Here is a 21,837-nt window from a genome sequence, read left to right on the forward strand (position 1 = left end):
GTAAGAAATTCAGTGTCCACATCTGAAATGTTATTGGGACTTGGCCATCGGTAATCACTGACGTTCACACAGGGCAGAGATAGACGTTTCAGCTGAGATGGTTCAGCACACAACGACTAACAGTGTTCATTCTCTGCCCCTTACCGAAAAGCGTGCCGACCCCTGGTCCATGAGGAGAAAGGCCAGCCCCCACGCCCCTGGCTCCGGCTCCAGGCACCTTTGGGTGGGATCACACCATCCTTGCCATCCCAGGAGGGCGTCTCATCAGGGCCCCTTGATGGCAGATGGTCCTAAAAAGTTTGGGGATGAGGGCCAGGATGCGAGGGGCTGTACTGGGTCAAGTAGTGTCACCCCAAATTCACGTCCTCCTGGAGCCTCAGCATATGACGTCATTTGGAAATGGGCTCTTCGCGCATGTCGCCAGTTACATTTAGTTGAGGTCGCACAGGATCAGGATGGGCCATAAGCTGTAGACAAAGGGAAGAAGCCATGTGACCACAGAGGCACACTGCCATCTGCAGAGGACCCTCCAGCATCAGAGCAGCCTCCAGAAGCTGCGGGAGGGGACTGGGACAGATTGTCCCTGGAGCCCTGAAAGAACCGAGGTTGTGAGCACCTTGGTTTGGAGTTCTGGCCTCCAGGACGGTGGGTGACAAGCTGCCATTGTTTTAAGTCACCTGGTCTGTGGTCCTGTGCCCAGGCAGCCCTGGGAGACTCACACCAGCTGCAGGAAGCCCCCAGGGAGACCCAGACAGAGCCAGCCTCAGGCTCCTGTGATGAGGGTTGGGAATACACCTGGAAGCCGACCTGCGTGAGGCCACGTGGGGGTCTCAGGGACACCCACACACTTCCAGTGTGAATGCCAGGACAGGAGCCAGAGGGCACTGAGACCTCAGCTCTTGCTCACCTGCCCTCGGTGGGCCAGGGTGTGTGCCCTGAGGTGGGCTGGGGCGTCCACCCCGCAGGATGTGGTGTGGACACGGAAAGCCAGCATTTACGAGGTGGAACTGCAGCTGGCATGTAGCATGAGTGTCCCCCAAAGGCTCCTGTGTCCGAGGCTTAGTCGGAACCTTTAAGAGGTGGGGTCTCGTGCCAGGAGGTCACTGGGGTCTGGCCTTGGAAGGGATAAATGTCATTTCACGGGACCAGTTAGTTCCAAAGAAAGTGAGTTTTTACAAGAAGAGCAAGAGTGGCCCCTCCCCAGCCTCTGGCTTCCTGTCTCACCAGGTAATCTCTCCCTCCCAGACCAGCTCCCACCACGATGCCATCTGCCATGTTGTGGTACATCTAAGAAGCCCTCACCAGAAGCCAATCAGATGAGGCCACCTGATCTTGGACTTTCAGCCTCCAAAACCAAGAGCTAAATAGCCCTCTTTTCTTTATGAAGTACCCACACTCGGATGCTTCATTGTAGCAACAGAAAACAGACTGCTACAGGTGGTGTGAGATACAGCTCTGGGACAGGAGAGAAGAGGGAGGGAGGGACAGGATGGGAGGGTTCAGCATTTCATCCATTGTTACCCCAGAGCAGAGCTTAGACTCTGAATTTATGCTCCCACAGGGCTGCCCACAGCCCTTCTTTAAATGCCTGGCTGTTCTGATACTGTCGGTAGAATGTGGACGCTTCATCAGTGGAATTTACTTTACGGATTTTAATAAAAAGGGGATCTGACATGAGTTCCTACTGATATCCCAGAGCACAAGGCCCAGAGCAACGCGCTCTTCCCCAGCAAACTACACAGAAAATAGCATAGCACAAAGCTCAGCTCCTGCAAACTCCACATTCCCCTCCTCTTGGAGAGGGAATTTCCAAAGTGATAGATGATGGGGGTTTGGAGGAGCACCACAGCAGGACAGAAGAGCCTAAATTCCTAAGCAAGCGGTAGAGGCCCTATCTGTGGGAAGAGGCGTTGGCCTGTGTTGATCATACCACGGGCACTGGGGACGTATGAGCCGCGCACTGCACTCAGAGGTCAATGTGGGCTCCAGGTGCACAGCCAGCTACAGGCCTTCAAGCCAGGTCCCTAATGGCAGGAGTGCCCAGGGGCTTGGGTTTGCTCCTCCAGCTCCTCCTGAACCTTCCCATGCTGGGTCCAAACGGGTTCGTCACACGCAGGAAGAGCAGAGTCGGGCTTGCCCCGAGCCCCTCACTCCACCTACAAGTAGAAACTTGGAGGCTGGAGCTGGGGCTCCCTCAGGGCAGAGCAGGCGCCTCATGCGCATGAGTCCCCAGTTCTATCCCCAGCACAACAAAATATATATATAGAAAAATCAAAACTTAGAATTTTTACTTGTGTTTATAGTTTATAAGAGCAAAACGGTGGGGCAGAGATGTGCTGTTTTTGTCTGTTAAGCCTAGACTTCAGCTCACAGATGAAATATTCTATTGATGTCAAAGACCATCTTTAATAGGGAAATGTGGTGCACACATCTGTAAGCCCAGCAACTCAGAGGCTGAGGCAGGAGGATTGCAAGACCAAGACCGGCCTTGGCAATTTAGCAAGGCTCTAAACTCACTGATATCCTGGCCCCAACAAATTAAAAATAAAACAGGCTGGGGATGTGGCGCAGTGGTCAAGCACCTTTGGATTCAATCTCCAGTTCAAAAAAATTTTTTTAATGATACCAAGCAAAATAAGCCAATTCCAGAAAACCAAAGGCCAAATGTTTTCTCTGATATGTGGATGCTAATTCACAATAAGGTGGGGGGCACTAGGGAAGGATAGCATTACCTTAGATTAGGTAGAGAGAAGTGATGGGAGGGGAGGGGAAGAGAGGGGATGTGGGGATAGGAGAGATAGTAGAATGAAGCAGACATTATGACTGTGTGTATAGATGTGACTGCATGACCAATGTGATTGTGCAACATGTACACTCAGAAAAATGAGAAATTTATCCCATCTATGTATGATATATTAAAGTGCATGTCATATATAACTAATTAAAACAAATTTTAAAATTAATTTTAAAAAATTAAAAACTAAAAACAAAAACAAACGAACAAAAAAAAAGCAACCACATAATGAATACATGATGATTAGGAGTTACAAGCAATGATCAATTGAGGTCCTTCGAAGGGAGTTCTGGTTATTAAATTGATGATGAAATATTTGGGGGAAAATGGAACCACCAAATGAAGAAATGACCAGATGACTGAAATGGAATTCTTTCTGGAACATTAAGACACAGAAATTTCTACCTTTTCTGCAAAGATCTTACTCAAAAGCATTTCAACATCGAATCTGAAATAGCTAATTTAAAAAGAGAATGAAAATCCTACTCTGAAAAGGAATGCCAATGTAAGAAAAATAAGCTTGTGGAAATGGGAGGTCTTTTTTAGCTTAAACCTGGGAGACTCTGAATGGAATGTTTGGCTTGTGGGAAAGCAGTGGTAATGTGGATAAGCTGCATAGTTCCTTTAAGAAATGACACTGTTTTTAGGTCATTTTGTGGCGATGCCAGAGTTGCTTTTTGTTTTTGCGGAGTTTTTGTTTGTTTTTTGTTTGTTTTGTTTTGTTTTTGTTTTGTATTGTTCCGTCTGAGCAAAGATGGAGACACAAATTTGTGATCCTGGAAGGAGAGAGCGAGTACCACCTTGAACCTAGCAGGGGCTAATGCTGAATCCAAACTTATCAGAAATCTTCTTTATAAAAAATAACCTTGTTCTGAAGTATGAAAAGGCACAAATAAAAAGTGTACAGTCCACAGAACTATGGCAAATTCAACACACCTGTGCAAACACTTCCCACAGACAGAACGAGAATACTACTTAAATTCCCAACCACATCCTCTCTAGTCACGACTCCTGTCTCACAGGTCATTGCCACCCTCGGGTGAAACAGTCTGTGGACCCGTCTCACCGTCTAGCACTCAACAGTGTGTTCCTGACTGCAGTGCACTGTGTACAACAAGCCACACAGTGTTCACCTTCATGTCTGCTTTCTTGCTCTCACTGTTATTCTTTGAAGTTTACCCAGGTTGTATGTGGTAGAATTTCCTCTTTTTGTTATATTGTTATGTGGTATTTTATTATATGAATTCTCCACAATTTTTTAAAAAATGATATTTAGTACACCGTCCTATGACAGGGACCAAGCTACGTGCACCTTAAATCAAAGTCCACAGTTGATGACCATGAAGCACTGTGATGCTCAAGTTGTCTTCCAGGGGTCTCAACATTATCGCATTTTCTGATTTCCCTCACTCCAATTTTGTCCTTTAGGGATCAGTTAATGTATAACTCTCATCCTTAACATGGTGGACATCAAAATTAGATCAACATGGTTTAGTTCAACCCATGTAATTCTGTGACCATCCCTGACCACAAATGAAGCACTGGTGTGCACTATGCCAGTCAATGACTCAAAGTCCATGAAATGTTAGCAAAACAATAAAAATAAAATAAAATTGAAATGTGTTCTTCTCTTTTTATTGTTAATCATTTGTTTTAAAACTGAAGAACAAGAAAATGATTTCTACTAAAGATTTCTGTTAGGGGAGATACTTCTGTCATGTAGAAGATGTTGTTTAACGTCACCAATGTGTACACCAAAAACGATCAAAATGGTGGATTTTACGTGTATTTTACGACAAGTTCTAAAGTGAATGATGCAATGGGTCCAAGAAAATTCAACTGTCTCCGTAAGTGAGTGCATTGTATGGTATGCCTAGAAAGAAGGAGTGTTTAAGGAGAATCCACCCTGGGGCTGGGAGGGTGGCTCAGTGGGACAGCACAGGCCGAGCCTGTGTGAGACCCTGGGGTCAGTCCCAGCCCAGAAAAAAAAGAAGAAAAAAGGATCCACTGCGAGTGCCATGTATGGTAGATATGCCACTGGGTAGTGGTGTCCTTGTTATAGAAGAGGAAGCAGGCCCAGAGAGGGAGACTCGAACAAAGTCACACAGATGTTAAGTGGAAGAATCTAGATTCAAAGTCAGGCCTGTCTGTCCACACTAACGCGAAACTGTCCTCTACCCTGCCATGTGGCCACCTCCATGTGGACAGTGACCCTCTCCCACTTGGGGGAACCAATAGCCGAGATTTCACGGAGAGAAGGATATCAGGAACAAACGTGGCAATGCGGGAGAGGGAGGTGGCCTCGCTGTGACACATCTGCTGTGACATCGGGCCAGCCCACACTTGGGACAGAAGGAATGAGGGTGGTTGGGGCGTATGTCTTGCCCAGAAGGACCGCAGAACAGGACCCCCAAAATACGCCACCTTGGTCTAAGGAGCAGAAGCAGGTGCAGGAAGAGCTCGCTGCCCTAAAGCAGGACATGAATGTGTGAAGGTGACCCCTCCCCCAGCCGTTAGCAAGGACAAAGCTAACCAAGGTGACAGGCCAGACCCTATCAGCAAGCCTTACCAGCCTGCCCTCATGGACATGACCATCCTGTAGATTCACCTACCTCTAATTTACCACCCCAAAAGCTCGAAGTCCCTCACCTTGGTCTTGTCACCTATCTGCAAACTACTCTTTTGTTAAGTGCTTCACAAGCCCAGGTCCCGGCCAGGCCTCCCCAGGTGAGTACCGTGGACATGGTAATAAATGTGCTTGGTCTTCTCTTGCTGGTTTTTTTTTTTTTTTTTTCTTTGCGCTGAGTATTGAACCCAGGAGTGCTCTATCACTGAGCTACACCCCCAGACCTTTTTATTTTTAGGTCTCCCTAAGTTTCCAAGGTTGACCTCAAACTTTCGATCCTCCTGCCTCGGCCTCCTGAGTGCTGGGATCACAGGGGTGATCACCACGGCACCCAAGCATGCCAGCCTGTCTTCTGTGAGTCTCATTTTCAAGACCCAGCAGAGAACCCACCATCTAGATCAACACCTCTAAATTCAGATGCATCTGATCCCACCACATTGGCCCCCTTAGTAGGGAACAGGCCAGGACCTCAGCCACAAAGACTCCAGAGGCCACTGGCACTCGGGAGCCGATGCTCACAGACGCCAGCAGCCTGTGGAGTGCGGCCAGCTGCTGAAGTTAGAATCCTGGACACAGGCCAAGGGCCACTATCACTTGGATTTTTCTGAAACTCAAAGTGCTGGGTCTCCTCCCATGGCCCACCAGAGGCTGGAGGAACCCCAGCTTTTGCAAGCCCCCAGCACTCCCAGGGGCCCCGTGGCCTGCACCAGGAGAGCCGCCCAGAGCTAGCTGTGCTTGGGCCTCTCCTCCGGGCCTCTCATCAGCTTGGAGTCACGTTCCCTGGAAGCCCAGAGGGACGGAGGCAGCAGTCCTGCTGCAGAGTGATGAGTGCAGCCCAGGGATCCTGCCCTGGGCTCCGTCCAGCTGCTGGTCACCAAGAGGGACAGAATTCACCAGAGATGCAGAGAGGAACGGACCAGGGGTCCCACAGGGAGCAGTTTCGCTCCACAGGGGACACACTTGGTTCCGCTGGGCACGCTCTTTTAGTTATCCTAAGCTGCAGGGGAAACGCTCCTGGCACCTATGAGGAGAGTCCAGCGACGCTGCTAAACACCCTCCCACGTCCCGAACACCATTACCAAGGATCCAGGCCCAAGGGTCGGCACTGCTGGGGTCCAGATGGAAACAGAGACAGAGATCAGAAACCGTCGCCCCCTCCCCCTCCCTCCCCCTCCCCCCTCCCCCTCCCCCCCCCCACACAGAGGGACACCATCATCCACAGCCCACAGAAGCAGGGGAGAGAAAGGGGGTGGGGGAGGAGGAAAAAAACACAGTCCCACGGCCCCATCTGATTCAACTTCCAAATTCAATAGACTAACATGTTAAAGATTTGAATAATAATAAAATGCCTGCGCTTCAAAAGAATATATTATCCAGAGCCAGCCCACCGCTGCCCAAGGCACTGCAGGAGACAGCAAATGAACCAGACTCAGCCCCCAATAGGGACAGGAGAAAAAGAGACCCAGGCACAGCGGGCCTCAGTCACCCCCAGGAAAAACCTCAGAAGTCATTTCTAATAAATCAGCAGCAAGATGCTGACAGGTTGTATTTGTCCTGCTTGCAGAGGCTGCCGCAGCACCCGATTCTCATCACAAGCTCTAAGCAGCCCAACCTGGCCCCAGGGACTCCCCGAGAGCCCATCTTTGAGTCAAAGGCGGCACCGTGCCGACACCATGGTGGCCCTCCTCACCAGGCCAGCGTCCTTCTAGCAGCCTCTGCCCCTCTCTGTCCTCACCTCCTCCTCTCTCCCCTGTCCTTGAGCCAAGAACTGCTAAAACCTAGATGTGGATTAGCCTAAATAAAAATAATCAGCCATAACTCAAGAAATGTAACTCAAGAAAAAGAGGGAAGACCCAGGCACACTGGTGCAGGGTGCACACCTGCGATCCCAGGCTGGGACAGGAGGACTCAAGTTCAAGGACTGAGCTACACTTCCTACCTCCCAGTGGTAGAGAACAGGCCTAGCATGCACAATGCCCTGGGTCCCATCCCCGCACCATAAAAGTTAAATAAATAATGGCCAGTACAGTGGTACAGGCCTGGATCACAGCGACTCAGGAGGATCAGAAGTTCAAAGTCAGCCAGGGCAACTAGAGAGACCCTGTCTCAAAATAAAATAAAAAGGACTGGGGAGAGGGCTCAGAAGTAGAGGACTTGTCCAGCATGGGTAAGGCCCTGGATTCAATCTCTACTACCCTAGAAAAATAAGCAAATAAAACAAAATGCACCCCATTTTTTAAATGGAGTCGTCTATATAGCAATTTCTCTATAATTGTACAGAATGTATTCTATCAGTGTATAACAGAGTTAATATGTAAAATACCTTATCTCATAACCAAAATACCAGTATGTACTTTCAAAAGAAACCTCTATCTATGTAAAATAATACTAGAAAACATCTTCTCCTTCCATGTTATATTTAGTGTTGGTAAGTTTCTGTGGTTGCCTTTCAAATGTTAAAGAGTAACCATCTTGACTTTCATCTTCTCTCCTTTTCATCCCTAACAATAAACTTTGTAACAATTCTCTTTCTTTAGTTTTGCTGTCCTTGTGCTTTTTCCCTCAGGATTCCTTCATAATCAAGTTTGGGTTCTGAAATTGAACAATATTTTGCAGAATCCAGAACTTGAGAGCTAAATAGGGTCTTAGACACTAGATGTGGTGGTGCCTGCCTGTGATCCCAGCAACTTTGGAGGCTGAGGCAGGAGGATGACGAGTTCAAGGCCAACCTCAGCAACTAAGAGAAACTCTGTCTCAAAATAAAAAATAAAAAGGGCTGAGGGCATAGCTCAGTGGTAGAGCACACTGGGTTCAATCCCCAGCAGCAAAAAAAGAAAGAAAGAAAAGAAACTCAACAAACATATCATTGTACATATCAACAGCACACGTCAACAGTACATATTATTGAGTATTTGATAAATGCACCACCATAAGTTAAAAGCACAAAGGTGAACTCAGGCCACTGGCCCCTAAAAAGTGTTCAGCCACATTTTTGGAAAAAGAAAAAAAAAAAAAAACAGGAGAAGAATGTGACTGAATTGTTTTGAAAGGCTGGGTGTCAAATGCGGAGCAATGGAGCTATGTGTTTGTAAACACTGCTATTTAAAAGCATGTTCAGCTTTCCTTGCGATTAAAACACCGTGCAAATTTGAGGGGCTGTTTTGTCAGCTAAAATCTGTAAACAGAAGAATTCAAATGATATCATTTCTAGTTGAATTGGTTCTTTATGATCAGACTGTTTCCTTTTTTATAATTCTTAGGAACAAAACAAAAAACCACCTGATCTATTTTTCTTCCCCAGAAGAACTCATCTCCAGAGTTCTCACAGGGGACAGTCATCATGATTTGACGCTAGAGAAGCTAATAATAAAAGCCATTTACTAAGGGCTTACAATGTGCTATAACCTCGATAGGCAGTTTACACGTGACTTCATCTCATCCGCCCAAGAAATCTAGGAGGTAGCACATCCTAATGAGTGATTGAATCCAGGGCCTTGCACATGCTGGACAAGCTTGATGCTAATAAAGAATCAAGCTCAGGTATAAGTAACAGAACACAAAATGGCAATGGCCTAAATAAGGTAGAAGTTTACTTTTCTGTGACATAAAAACCTGGTACTAGGTGGTCTAGGGCCGGTGTGATGGCTCCAGAGTTTCAGGGAAAGGACTTTCTCCTGTTTCCTTGGTCCACTGTGAATACCTCCCATTCTTCATTCACAAAGTGACCTCACTTTGCAGATGGTGGCTCTGTCTCCAACCCTTATGCCTGCAACCCAACTCAGTAGAAAGAAGAAGGGGAGTGGTAGGGCAACAACCCTGAGAAGTTTTCTATACCACTTATCTTATGCCCATTGGTCATTCCTTGATCACATGGCTACACATAGCTGCAAGGGCCTCTGGGAAATGTAGTCCTTATTCTGTGTATACTGTTATATTTCCCTCCCAGTGTCAGGGGAGAATGGATCTTGGGGGAAAATGGGCAGTCTTTCCCAAAGGTGGAGGCTATTGTTAATTTCTTATAACAGATGAGATTTAGATTTAGATGACAGCAGCGTGACTGAGGTCACAGAGTTAAAAAGTAATGAGCTAAGATTTGCAAAATATTTTGTGGCGCTTGTTCTCATGTACCTTGCTCTAGTAAAGTATGAGTTATAAACCTCTCTACATTGCTCAGCAGAGAAAAATTATACAAAAGTCATGAATTCAGAATTTTACTCTTTTATTTTAAAAAATTGCTGACAAGAATGAAGAGTAAAAAGAACCCTCATATACTGTTGGCAGGAATATAAATTAGCACAGCTACCATAGAAAACAGTATGAGGGTTCCTCAAAACTAAAAAATAAACCACCTCCAATGCTGCATGCCTGTAATTCCAGCCACTCTGGGAGCTAAAGAAGGTGGATCATAAATTCAAGGCCAGCCTGGGCAACTTAGCAAGACCCTGTCTCAAAATTTAAATTTTTTAAAAGGGCTAGGGACATAGCTCAGTGGTAGAGCACTCCTGGGCTTAACACCCAAAATGACAAAAATAAAAATAAAGAGAGCTACCATCACATTTTTCAGCTGTACCACCCTGGGTATATACCTGAAAGAAATGAAGTCAGCATACAAGAGAGAGACCAGCACAACCCTGTGCATTGCTGCACTACTCAAAAGAGCCAAGATGTGGAATCAGCCAAGGTGTCTGTCAGCTGATGAATGGATAAATACATACATTTATTTGTGAGATGTACACACAATGGAGTGTTGTTCGGCCATAAAGAAGAATGAAATTATGTCATCTGCAGGAAAATGGATGAACTGGAAGACGTCATATTAAGCCAGACACAGAAGGAAAAGTATTGCATGTTTGTTCTCATATGTGGAAATTAATGTTTTTAAAAATTCAGGATCTGAAAGCAGAAGAGAGATGATTAGGGAAGGGGAAGGAGCCTAGGAGGGGGGAGAGAAGGGAGGGCAGGAGAGGGGAGGGTGGGTGTGATCAAAGCAGGATATGGGCTTGTGTGGAAATGACGCACTCAAGTCCATTAATTAGCACAATTAATACATACTAATAATTATAATTGTTAAAAGAAAAAGTAAGAGTAATACAAAACAAAAAGAGAAATTTACTCTTTTAGACAAGTTGCTGTTTATTTTATCAAACAGAACTGTGTAAAGTGCAGCCACCCCTGTGGCCAGGAACAGTGGTGTCCTCCCCCTCGGGGTAAGGTGGAGGAGGGGTCTGCTGTGCTCCTGTCCTGAAGGGCTTGTGAGTTATTCAGAAATTTCTGCCTCCATCCAGGGCTCCCTATGGCTATAAGGACAGTGTCACTGCCCTCTATAGCCCCCCTGTAGGAAAGCTCCATGTCCAAGCCCACCATCTTGCTCTTCCCAACAAGGGACAGTCCAGTGGAAGGGCGAGCTGGACAAGGGAAGAGCATGAGAGAAGAAAGCACAGGAGCAAGGGAGAGGTCAGGAAGGAGCAGGGGGGCTTTGGGGAGTCTCAGGACTCAGGGGTCTCCCTTCCCCCACATTGCCACTAGGCCTTGCCTCTCACAGTCCCCTGCCGTCAGACCCCGTGGGCCCACTGATTGACCAATGCTAGGCAGGTGCTCTCATGCACCATGCCAGGTATGGAGTGAGGAAAAAAAAAGAGGTAGTCCCCGCCCCCAAAAAGGGAAGTGGGTAAGAAACAGAAGTAACAGAAATAAACCAATAATGGTGAACTGGGACAAGAGTGAGAAGGGCAAAGACGCGAAAGGGGCAGAACCCGTAGGGGCGGCTGGGAAGGGCCCGGGGTAGACCAAGGGCTAAAGGAAGTTGGGGACCCAGCAGGGCAGGGAGCCCCAGCCCGAGGGACTAGCAGGTATAGAGGTTCCCAGGTGAGAAAGGGCTGGGCCTGTTCCCAAAGGGAGAGGGGTCCAGGGTGGTGGGTGCGGAGTGGGCAGGACAGTCTAGGGTCAAGTCCTGGGCAGGGAGTGCCCAGCCAGTTCCACTTGGAAGATTTAAATCTGGATGCACATGGCATCTGGGCAGGGCTCAGACTGGGAGTGGGCAGGACAAGATGACTTGTGAGAAGGTCTGTGGATTCTGCACACCTGACCATGGCCATCTCCAGTCTGACCTCCATGATTGCCCTGGGGTAACCCTGGTCAGTTTCCCAAAATCCTTTCCCAGCATACTATAAATAGACAAAACCAGCCAGGCACAGGGATCCACACCTGTCATCCCCAAAACTCAGGAGGCTGAGGCAGGAGGAGCACAAGTTCAAGGCCAACCTGCACAACTTAGCCAGACCCTATTAACAACTAAAGAGGGCTGGAGGTATAGCTCAGCAGTACAGCACCCCTGGGTTCAATCTCCAGCATAAAAGAAAAAAAACATTAGCATGCTACGTGGCACCTTACAACTGGACCCTGGCAGCACGAGGCACTCTGCCTGACTCTTGGATATTAGCTTGAGATATGCCAGGTACATCATGCTCTGGATTGAAGCCATTTTGTCCTGACAACATAACTTAAGTGCCTGGTTAAGTGCCCTTGGGTTCAATCCCTGGTAACAGAAAAAAAAAAAAAAAAAAAAATCTGCAGTGAGGCCAGGCATGGTGGCACATGCCTGTAATCCCAGCAACTCGACTCAGGAGGTTGAGGCAGGAGGGTGGCAAGCTTAAAACCAGCCTCAGCAATTTGGCAAGGCCCTAAGCAAATTAGTGGGACTCTGTCTCAAAATAAACAAATAAAATAAAAAGCAGGCTGCAGATGTGGCTCAGTGGTTAAGCGCTCCTGGGTTCAATCTCCAGTACAAAAAAAAAAAAAATCTTCAATGAAGAGTTCAAAGACAAAGCAGTCAGGGGCTGCCCACGCTCCAGAGGCACAGCTGGAAACTCCACCACAACCAGCCAGCACCACTGGGAGGGCCAAGCAGAAATACATGAACAAACGCACTCCCCAAAGGACAGACTCAAAGTGCTCTCTCGCGCTGACAGGTATGGTGGTGCACACCTGTAATCCCAGCAACTGGGAAGGCGGAGGCAGGGGGATCGCAAGTTCCAGGCTGGGCTGAGCAACTTAGCGAGACCCTGTCTCAAAATAAAAAGTAAAAAGGGCTGAGGATGTAGTCAGTGGTAGAGCACCCCTGGAGTCAATCCCCAGTACCACAAAAATTTTTTAAAAAAAATAAATATCCTTCATTGTAAACCCACCATCCTGCCCTGGTCCTAGTTCACTGTGAACTTAACAAATCATCCTGGCTCCCGTTCCCCCACCTAGTCTGGGATCCCAGCCTCCCCTAGACCAGAGTCTTGTAACTAGTGAGCTGCACCCTCTTGTTCCTTTCTGTCCCCTCTCCCCTGCAGTCAGGGGAAACTTCGAGAACATACATCAGATGCCCCTCAAAACTTCTTTTCTTTGAACCTCCGTATCATTGTAAGTGCGTATAATATCTGCACCTTTCTTACTGAGGTCGAATTCACGTCAAACTCCCCACTTCAGAGGGTACAGTTCAGCGAGTTTTGTGTGCTTCCTAAAGTTGTTATGTCCGTCACCATTTGTCTGATTCCAGAGCTTTTCTTTACCCCAGCAAGAACCCCCAATCCTGCTTTTCCCCAGCCACAGCTATTCCCTGAACATTGTGTATAAATGGAATTACATATACACGATTTCTCATGTCAGACTTCTGAAATTTAGCATTGAAACTGAGGATTGAAATTGGAGTGTTTTACCACTGAGCCACATCCCCACCCCTTCTGATTTTTTATTTTGAGACAGGGTCTCATTAAGTTACCCAGGCTGACCTTGAACTTTCAATCCTCCCATCTCAGCCTCCCGTTGCTGGGATTACAGCGTGTACCACGGCACCCAGAGAGCATCATCTTTTCAAGGTTCCTCCATGTTGCAATATGAATCAGTGCTTCATTCCTTTTTACAGCTGAATAATGTTTGGATATCTATATTTTGTTTATTCATCCATTGATGGACATGTAGACTATTATACTCTGGAGCTAATATAAATAACGCTGCTATGAACACTTGGTGTACATTTTTTTGTTTTCGTTTTTTGCGGAGGGGGGTACCGGGGATTGAACTCAGGGGCACTCGACCACTGACCACATCCCCAGCCTTATTTTGTATTCTATTAAAGACAGAGTCTGAGTTGCTTAGCACCTCGCTAAATTGCTGAGGCTGGGTTTGAATGCGTGAGCCTCCTGCCTGCGCCTCCCGAGCCGCTGGGATCACAGGTGTGCAGCACCAGCCACATGTATGTTTTTAGGTGAACCTGTTTTTAATTCTCTTGAAAAAAAAATGTGTGTGTGTGGTTTTCATCAGTCTTTTTTTTTTTTTTTTTTTTTTGTGGTTTAAGATTATTTTATTGAGGAGCGAGAGGCAGGGAGAGGTGGGGGGCAACTACAGCTCCCCCAAGCCCCACCAGGGGGAACAGACCCTCTCTCTGTCTCCCACCCCCCAAGTGGCTCCCCCTGTACTCTGGGGGACTTTGTGCAAACTCTGCCCCAGGAGGGGAGTAGGTAGGTATGAAATGGCAGCAGCTGGGGATGGTGGTGGTGCTATTGGGCACTGGGGGGCTTGTAGGGCTCCAGAAGGAGGGCAGAAAAGGTGTTGACCTTGTCTGCCCCCCGCACCTCATGCGGTAACAGCGGCAGCTTCACGATGTGGAAGTCTTTATACAGGTCCTCCATCTGGTCCAGGTACTTGGCCTGGATCTTGTGGCGGGCCTCACACATCTTGCAGGGCTTCTCGAGGTCCGGGAAGACAAGCTGGTTGACGATGGTATTGTGGGTGTCAATCTTGCACTTGGCTAACTCCTGGATAAGTCGCTCTGTCTCGTATAGGGACAGAAACTCAGCCATGCACATGCAGACGAAGGTCGTCTGTTCAGGGTCCTTGAACTGTTCACTGACGGAGCGAATGACAGGCAGGGTCTCCTTCAGCTTGGAGGCCCGCTGGTCTGCGTTCATGTCGCCCAGGCCTAGCATGTGGCACATCTGTGAGATGAAGGGGCTGATCTGGTTCTTGATCTGCATGAGGCGGCCCAGGCCCCGCTCAACGATGGTGGGGAAGTTGAGTAGCCTGAGCGTGTGGCCCGTGGGTGCCGTGTCAAACACCACCACCGAGAAGTTCATGCCCTTCACCAGCCTCATGACCTCAGCGTAGCTCATGGCCTCATCGATGCCTGGGAAGGCGCTCATGGCCTCCTGCATCATCTTCTTGCCCATGCTCAGCATGTTGTCCTCCTCAAAGAACTCCTCGGGCAGCTCCGCCACGCCCAAGCTGGGGTCTATCTCCATAGCAAAGAGGTTGTCATAGCCTTTGACTTTGGTAGGCACCTTGGAAAACTTCTGGTCAAAAGCATCTGAGATGTTGTGGGCTGGGTCTGTGGAGATGATCAGAACACTCTCACGCCCCTTGGATAGCTGGACCGCTAGGCTGCAGCTGCAGGTGGTCTTGCCTACGCCACCCTTGCCTCCGACGAAGATCCACTTAAGGCTGCGCTGCTCGATGATGTTGCTAAGCGTGGGCTCCAGTGGCTCCACATCAGGTGCATCCTCGAACTCCTCTGCTTCAACCCCCACCCGGCCACCCCCGCCGCCATCTTGGAACCCTTCATCAGTCTTGAAGTGAAGACTGAGTCTTTTATCCTGTCTGGCCTGGTCTGAGCCTTGCCCATCCCTCCATTTCTCCAGTGGTCCCCCTCCTGCTTCTCCAAGGGTCCCCAAACTGCCTTCTGTTCTTTTCATCTATACTCGCTCCACCCAGGCCCTTTGCAAGGGCTGTTCCCACTGCCTAGAACTGCCTGCCTGGCCTCATTACCCTATAAACTCCACATGGGCAGCAACTGGGTCCTGTCCACCACTGTGTCCCCAGGCACAGTGTCTGGCACCAAACAAGAGGTCAGTAAACACATACTATTCCTTGTCCTGGGTCCACAGCACAAGAGTGAGCCTCAGAGCCTCAAGAAACCTAAGAAGTATCTGTGTGCATTTCTCCAGGGAGGGAATCTGTGGTTTTATCAGATTTTCATGGGGTCTATGCCAAGTCACCATCGCCAAATAAAAAGTGTCAAATCACAAAGTGTCCCTGGTCTGTGTCATTGGTTCTCAAATTTCAGAATTACTTCAGAATTGCCCAGGGGCGGGGGACAGGCTATAATTTAGATATTTAGCACCCCTTCTCTGCCAGCCAGGTCTGAGTCAGGGGCTTGGAGACAGGCCCAGAAATTTCTGCTAGTTATTACTAATAGTCTCCCACCAGGTGACCTTGGTATGGGTCCAAGGGCCACCGTCTCAGAAAGTCTCTTCCAAAGGCTTCTTTGCCCCCTTAGGATCTTGACATAGGCAGCTGGGAGGGTCTTTTAGTGCTGACTTTCAGGAAAAGAGCAGCTGTTCAAGGGGTCACCCGACAAAGTAAAGAGAGGGCCCCTCTCTGCCCTCTCCCAGTGTCCCAGGGGCTGCAAGGGTCAGATGCCCTGCGGTCCAGGAGCCTCTAGATGGCAGTGCCCAGCCAGAAACAGAGCCCGCTGAAGGTCAGGGAACACCCCAAAGGGAAGGCTGCACTTTCCTGAGCCAGGGCTGCTTCCTGGAGGGTGAGACTTCCGGTGACCAGGAACCAGCAGCCCACAACCTTCCCCAGCTGGCTCAGGGTGATTCGGGCAGCCAGGACACTTAGCTGAGCAAGGAGGGAGCTAAAGGAGGGACGGATGGGAGAAGAGAAGGAAGGAGGTCGCTGGAGGGTTAATGTCCACATGACAGCAGCTAGCATTTATTGCATACTCTGCTGCTCCCCTAGGCCAGGCCGATCCCCATCTTTAGGAGCACTTCCCCAGGTCTTGAAGAGCACGGGTTACATCTAATGAAACTATAACAAGATGTTTACCCAGTCCTCTGCAGGAGGTCTTGAGGTGACCACTGAATCAGCTCCTCAACTCTCATGAAAATAGGTGTAGAGATAAGACCACAGGATGCAAAACTAGGATCAGTTTTAAAGATCTCAATAGATTTGGCCAATTTATTTTCTGAAAATGCTTTAGCATGTCCCAGGAGCAGCCTGAGAGAGAGCACATCAGCTCTGGCTCCCCAGCACTGAGTACTGACCATCATCTTTAAAACCTAGTCAAAATAGTGTCCGCTTTTAAAATCAGAACTACCAGCAAGGAAATGTCAAAATTTTTTTCATATATTGATTGGTCGTTTGGATTTCTGCCTCTTAAAACTCCCTGTTCACATTTTTTTCATTTTTTCCTTTTTGACATATCACTTTGTTGTGTTTTTTTTTTTGGGGGGGGGGCGGGGGGAGGTACTGGAAATGGAACCTGGGGTGCTTAGCCACTGAGCCACGTCCTCAGCCCTTTTTTAAATTTTATTTAGAGACAGGGTCTCACGGAGTTGCTTAGGGCCTTGCTAAGTTGCTGAGGCTGGCTTTGAACTTGTGATCCTCCTGCCTTCAGCAGGAGCCCCTGGGATTACAGGCATGCACCACAGCACCCAGCTGACGTTACTTCTTATTCATATATAAAAATGTGTCTGTCTGTACCAGTATGTGGATCAGGGAATTTAAATCGTCCATTCTTGTCGTAGTTCCATTCTCCTTCTGATTTTGATTATATTGTTGAAATTTATATTTATGTTCATAATCAATGTTTTAGAAACTACTGTCCATTGTCTTTACATTTATAAGGTTCATTATATATTCCTCCAGTTTTAAATGTTATACATTTAGGCCTTTAATCTGTCTTAATGTATACATGAATTTATGCTCTAACTTCATCTATTCTCCCTGCAATAATCTCTTTTCCCAACACTATTAGTTCATGAAACCCTCCCTCTCATTGTTACTTGACAGAACACCAAATTCTCACATAAATCAGGTATTCTATGGAGAAGCTACCCTACTTCACTGTGCCTGCAGCTAACTTTAATCATTGCTATTATTAAGTTGCAATTTCTCTTTATTTCAAAATTTCCTTTTCTCAACTATGCATTCTTTATTTTCCAGTACCAGGGATTGAACCCAGGATGCTTCACCATTGAACTACATCCTAAGTCCTTTTTATTTTGAGACAAGGTCTTGGCTAAGTTGCCCAGGCTGGCTTTGAATTTGGGATCCTCCTGCCTCAGCCTACCAAATTGCTGGGATCACAGGTATGCACCTCTGCATTCCTTCTTTCTTTCTTTCTTCAAAAGGTGAAAGAGCAAATGTTTGTCTGTGTCACAACTACTCAGCTCTGGGGTCAGTTGTAGCAAGAAGGCAGGTAGACTACAGACGAAATCAAGTGTATTGCAATAAAAATTTACAGAGACAGTGAGTTGGATTTGGCTCGCAGCCTGTAGTTTGCTAACCCCCAGGCCAGATCAGAAATTACCTCTGGGGAAAGCATGAAAATTAGGGCTTTGGGGACAGGGGATATTAGCTCCATCTGTGATGTCTAAGGACCACTCTATATTGTATCTATCTAGTCTGTTTAATAAATACATAGATAGTACAATACTGACAGTATGGCAAGTACTAGAGACTTTATAAAGTCATTAAATCCATGTAAGCCCCCTAACCACTTAAAAGAAACTATCATTATCCATGTTTTACAGACGAGGAAACTGAGGCCCAAAGAAGTTCACTGGATTTGCTTAAGATCACATGACTGGTTAAGTGCTAAAGCCAGGACTCGAATCGGGCAGCCTGGCTCCAGAAACTGAACCTCAGCATTACTTGTAGTCCTGATGTGTGATGTTATTCTTTGAAGCGTTAGTATTCTAAGCCAGCCTTTTAATAAAAGAGCTCCATTTTTATCATAAACTGGAAGTATAGTTCAGTGGGAAAAGGCATAATTGAGAAACCTCTCCCTACCCTTAGACCATGAAACACTACCATTTACCAAGGGTACGTAAAAAGCAAAGTTAAACACATAACACGGTTCCAAATGTGATACTTTCCCACTGAATTTCAAGCTCCACTGATACAGATCAAAGAAATGTCACATGGGCAGAGTTCAGACTTTAGAGATAAAAACCTCAAGTTGGAGCTCCAGCTGGGCATCCCCTTTCTGATGGTCAACAAGGCAGGCCCATACACTGCTTCTGGAGCTGGGGAAACTATGAAATGGGAAATGCCCACAAAGCACCCTGGAGACAGAGGTGGGCTACTTATCAGAGTGATGGCCCTTCATTAAGGTCTCAGCTTTACAAGAATTCCTGCGGGATTGGCCGGCTTCCTGTTTCAGCCCCACCCTCCCACATGGTTGGTCTTCAGCCCAAGGCTAGCAGATGGGTCATAGCCACAATTGGGACCTAGGAATTTTGCAGGTAAAGCCCTGAAGGGAGGCTCAGAGTGCTACCAGAGGCCCATCTGCAAATCTGAAAATGAGAAATTCGGGGATGAGGAAGCAGGCCCTAAACCCAAACAAGCAATTTACTGGCTCCTGAGCTCCCAACCCACAAGCCTAAATCCCGGGCCAGCAGGTGGGGAAGGTGAGGCCCAGAAAGCTAAGCCCGTTTCAGAAGGTACTAGAAGGTCACTAGCCCACGCTCCAGGCATCCTGGCCCAAGGGAGGCCAAAGACAACCGCGGGAGTGTTTAAACCCATGTCGCTCCGCAAGTCACCTTCTGGTGGCTGCCAGCTCTGCTCACTACCTGTCCCCATACACTGACAAACAACATCTTTTAGAAGCCTGGAGTGTTATTACCAGTTTGAGACAAAATATAACGGAGGTCTAGACGGGCAAGTTAATGGTTGGCAGACAAGGTCGGGCATGCAGACCTTCCCTGGGTCCTGGAGAAGGGTGAAGGCAGCAGGGAGTTCCTTCAGGGAACCAAAAAATCAAAGTCTGAGTGGTGGGTTGTGGCAGCAGGACCCCTTGCATTCAAGCCCCACCCCGTTTCCAGACCCCTGTCAGCACCCCAGGATAAGCTGCTCTGTCGACTGTAGCTTTAAGGCTCTGGTGGGCAGGCCCAGTGTTTCCATGGAGCTGGCTCAGCGTAGTTTGTCTCCGTAGTTTGTCTCCACATTCTTCGGCCCAAACAGGAAGTGAGTCACTGCCAGAGAATGCTGGGTGCCCGGACTTAGGGGGCTCAAGGCCAACCTAGATGGCCTGAGGAGGTTAGGCCTTTCGGGGTACACAGAGGTGGGTGGAGGAGGTGTGTGGGAAGAAGCTCCAGGTTTTCTTGCATCACTGAATGGGGTGACTGCTGGAAAGGTCTCAGATGCAGTCTAGATGCATCCGAGTGGACCAGGATCAGCAGGTCGCACAGGTCTCTTGACAGGCTAGGCCCCCAAAGGTATTATAGGCCTGCGAAGAGCCAGCTAAATGGTGTGCCATAGTTTCCTTTATCATGCCCACTTTACAGATGTGGAAACTCGGGCTCTGGTTATGTGACCTCCACTTAACCTAGGTTCCTAAAGGTCCATGCTTCCAAATCCCCCCTGAATTTGAACCCAAGCTTGAACACCACAAGAAAGGCTCAAAGTATCTTCCAGAAAGCACAGAATCCAGACAAACCTGGGCTCGGATCCTGGCTTGGCACTCCTCCTAGCTGTAGATGGGAATGCCCTCCTTCCCTCATTGGACATCCACCTGGTGACAGACAGTGAATGACACATGCAGACCCTGCCCTCCAGGAAAGCAGACCCCAAACAAAAGTAAACCAGTAACTAAAACCCCAAGACCAGATGAGAGACAAGGGACACAAGGGCACCCAGAAGCAGACATTACAGCCCAGGTCCCATCTGCAGCTAGGGTTGATGGTGACAAAGGGAGGCCTCTGGAGGTTCAGAAAGGCCAGCTCAGACCCCAGAGCCTGGGAATGACCCATGCCTCCCGCTTCAAGTGGCCTCCACTGGAGCCTGTCTGTCCCCTACCAGCCTGTGCCAGGAAGTAGCCCTGGCAGGACCTGGCTGCAGGCTGGCACAGGGGGAAGGCAGCCCACTGAAGGCTGCAGGCTTCCATCTGGGCAGGTGAAGTGACTGGTGTGGGCTCACAGGCAGCTCTGCAAGAGCCCACCTGCTGGCGCGCCCCTGGCACCTAGGGTAAGGCAGTGCATCACTGGGGACAGAGTTCCCTCACAGCAGGTACACAAACGAGGAATGCACCACCCCCAGCAACACCCCATTCCTCTCACCTACGGACAGAAGGGACAGCCTCCACCTTCAACTGGCCAATTCACAATTAAACACTTCAATTCACCCTGGAGACATGGGGAGAATGCCATCCTGCAGGCGGGTTGCCAGGGGACAACTTCCACAGCACTAGACCCGTCACCCCACCCTAGCATTAGGGAAACTGAGGCAGAGGCTAGGGCCAAGTGCAGGAAGAGCTGTATGAGCATCTGCCTGCTGCTTCAAGTACTGCCAGTGACTTGTGACTGGGGACCCCATGGGGCCTGGGGAGTGGGCGGGCAACTGCTCCGTGTGAACAAGGCTCCAGCCAAGTTGACGCCGTGGCTGACATGCTCCAGGACCAAGGGTCTTGGTTTTCTGCTGTATCCATCAGCTTGACCTGGCCCAGCTCCCCTCGAGGTTGAGAGGCGTCAGTGGCTCCAGGCACCCCTTCATGATGTGACACACAGGAACAGCAGACTACTCAGAACACAATCACCCATATCTTTCTGTACAACCCCTCAAAATAACATGTTATCAGTGTTACCCTAAAATATAAACAGAGGTAAATGGGTAGTAAGATTCACTTATATTTGACTTTAATTTACTTAAAAAAAAAAATCAGTGTGACCCACCCTAGACCTTTGGATTCAGTGTTTGTATGTAGGTGGGGAGTCCAGGAATCTGTTTTAAACTAACCCAAGGTGACACAGCCAGCCAGGCAGGGTCACTCCTGGTGAGCCATGACTCATCATGCCCGGGGCCTTGTGGGTGCCAACTTCCCCCTGCCAAGCCCAGAAGACACCCTGCCCTAGAGGAATGCTGGTCATGCTAAGACTTCCTCAAAGCCTGGAGGCCTGAAGGCGGGGGTGGGCAGGCAGCCAGGGCCCCATATGTCCTCTGACAGAACAGGCTGCCCTCAGCCTCAGGGCTGGCCCCAGGATCCAACCTCACTGACCAGCTAATAGGAAGAGGGGCCCAGCCCAGGACAGTGATTATTAGTGATTGTGTACTGTCAGAGCTTGAAAACTCCTAGTGCCTGGGCCCCACCCGAGAGTCCCATCAAGCTTTTCAGGGGTACATTCTGGCTGATTCCAATATGCAGAGAGGCTGAAAACCATGAAATTAGGAGAGAAGGGATAGAGTGAGATGAAGGCTGAAAACATTGGGAGAACCCAGAAGAGCCCTTGCTGAGGGACCCTGAGAAGGGAACTTTAACCAAAGGATGACCACAATTAATAGCCCATATCTGGATGCAAACCAGGTGCCAGGCATCATCCCACCAGACGGAAGGCAGGGCTGGGGAGGCAGGCACTGGACGGAGTCCTGTTCCTCA

At 48.4% G+C, this 21,837-nt stretch overlaps 1 protein-coding gene and 1 pseudogene across 1 annotated transcript in view; both read right to left on the reverse strand.

Moving 5' to 3' along the window:
- Positions 1–225: 225 nt before the first annotated feature.
- Positions 226–21,837, reverse strand: part of LOC143406198 (HUWE1-associated protein modifying stress responses 1) — a 51,431-nt gene continuing 29,819 nt past the window's right edge. Inside the window, exon 4 of the mRNA XM_077106102.1 lies at positions 226–467. Within this exon, the coding sequence (XP_076962217.1) occupies positions 451–467 (17 nt within the window). The 3' untranslated portion in view covers positions 226–450. The remainder of the gene's footprint in view (positions 468–21,837) is intronic.
- Positions 13,801–15,009, reverse strand: LOC143638313 (ATPase GET3 pseudogene; annotated as a pseudogene).

This window comes from Callospermophilus lateralis, chromosome 19 (genome assembly GCF_048772815.1).
Source record: "Callospermophilus lateralis isolate mCalLat2 chromosome 19, mCalLat2.hap1, whole genome shotgun sequence".
In the NCBI taxonomy this organism is placed as follows: Eukaryota; Metazoa; Chordata; class Mammalia; order Rodentia; family Sciuridae; genus Callospermophilus; species Callospermophilus lateralis.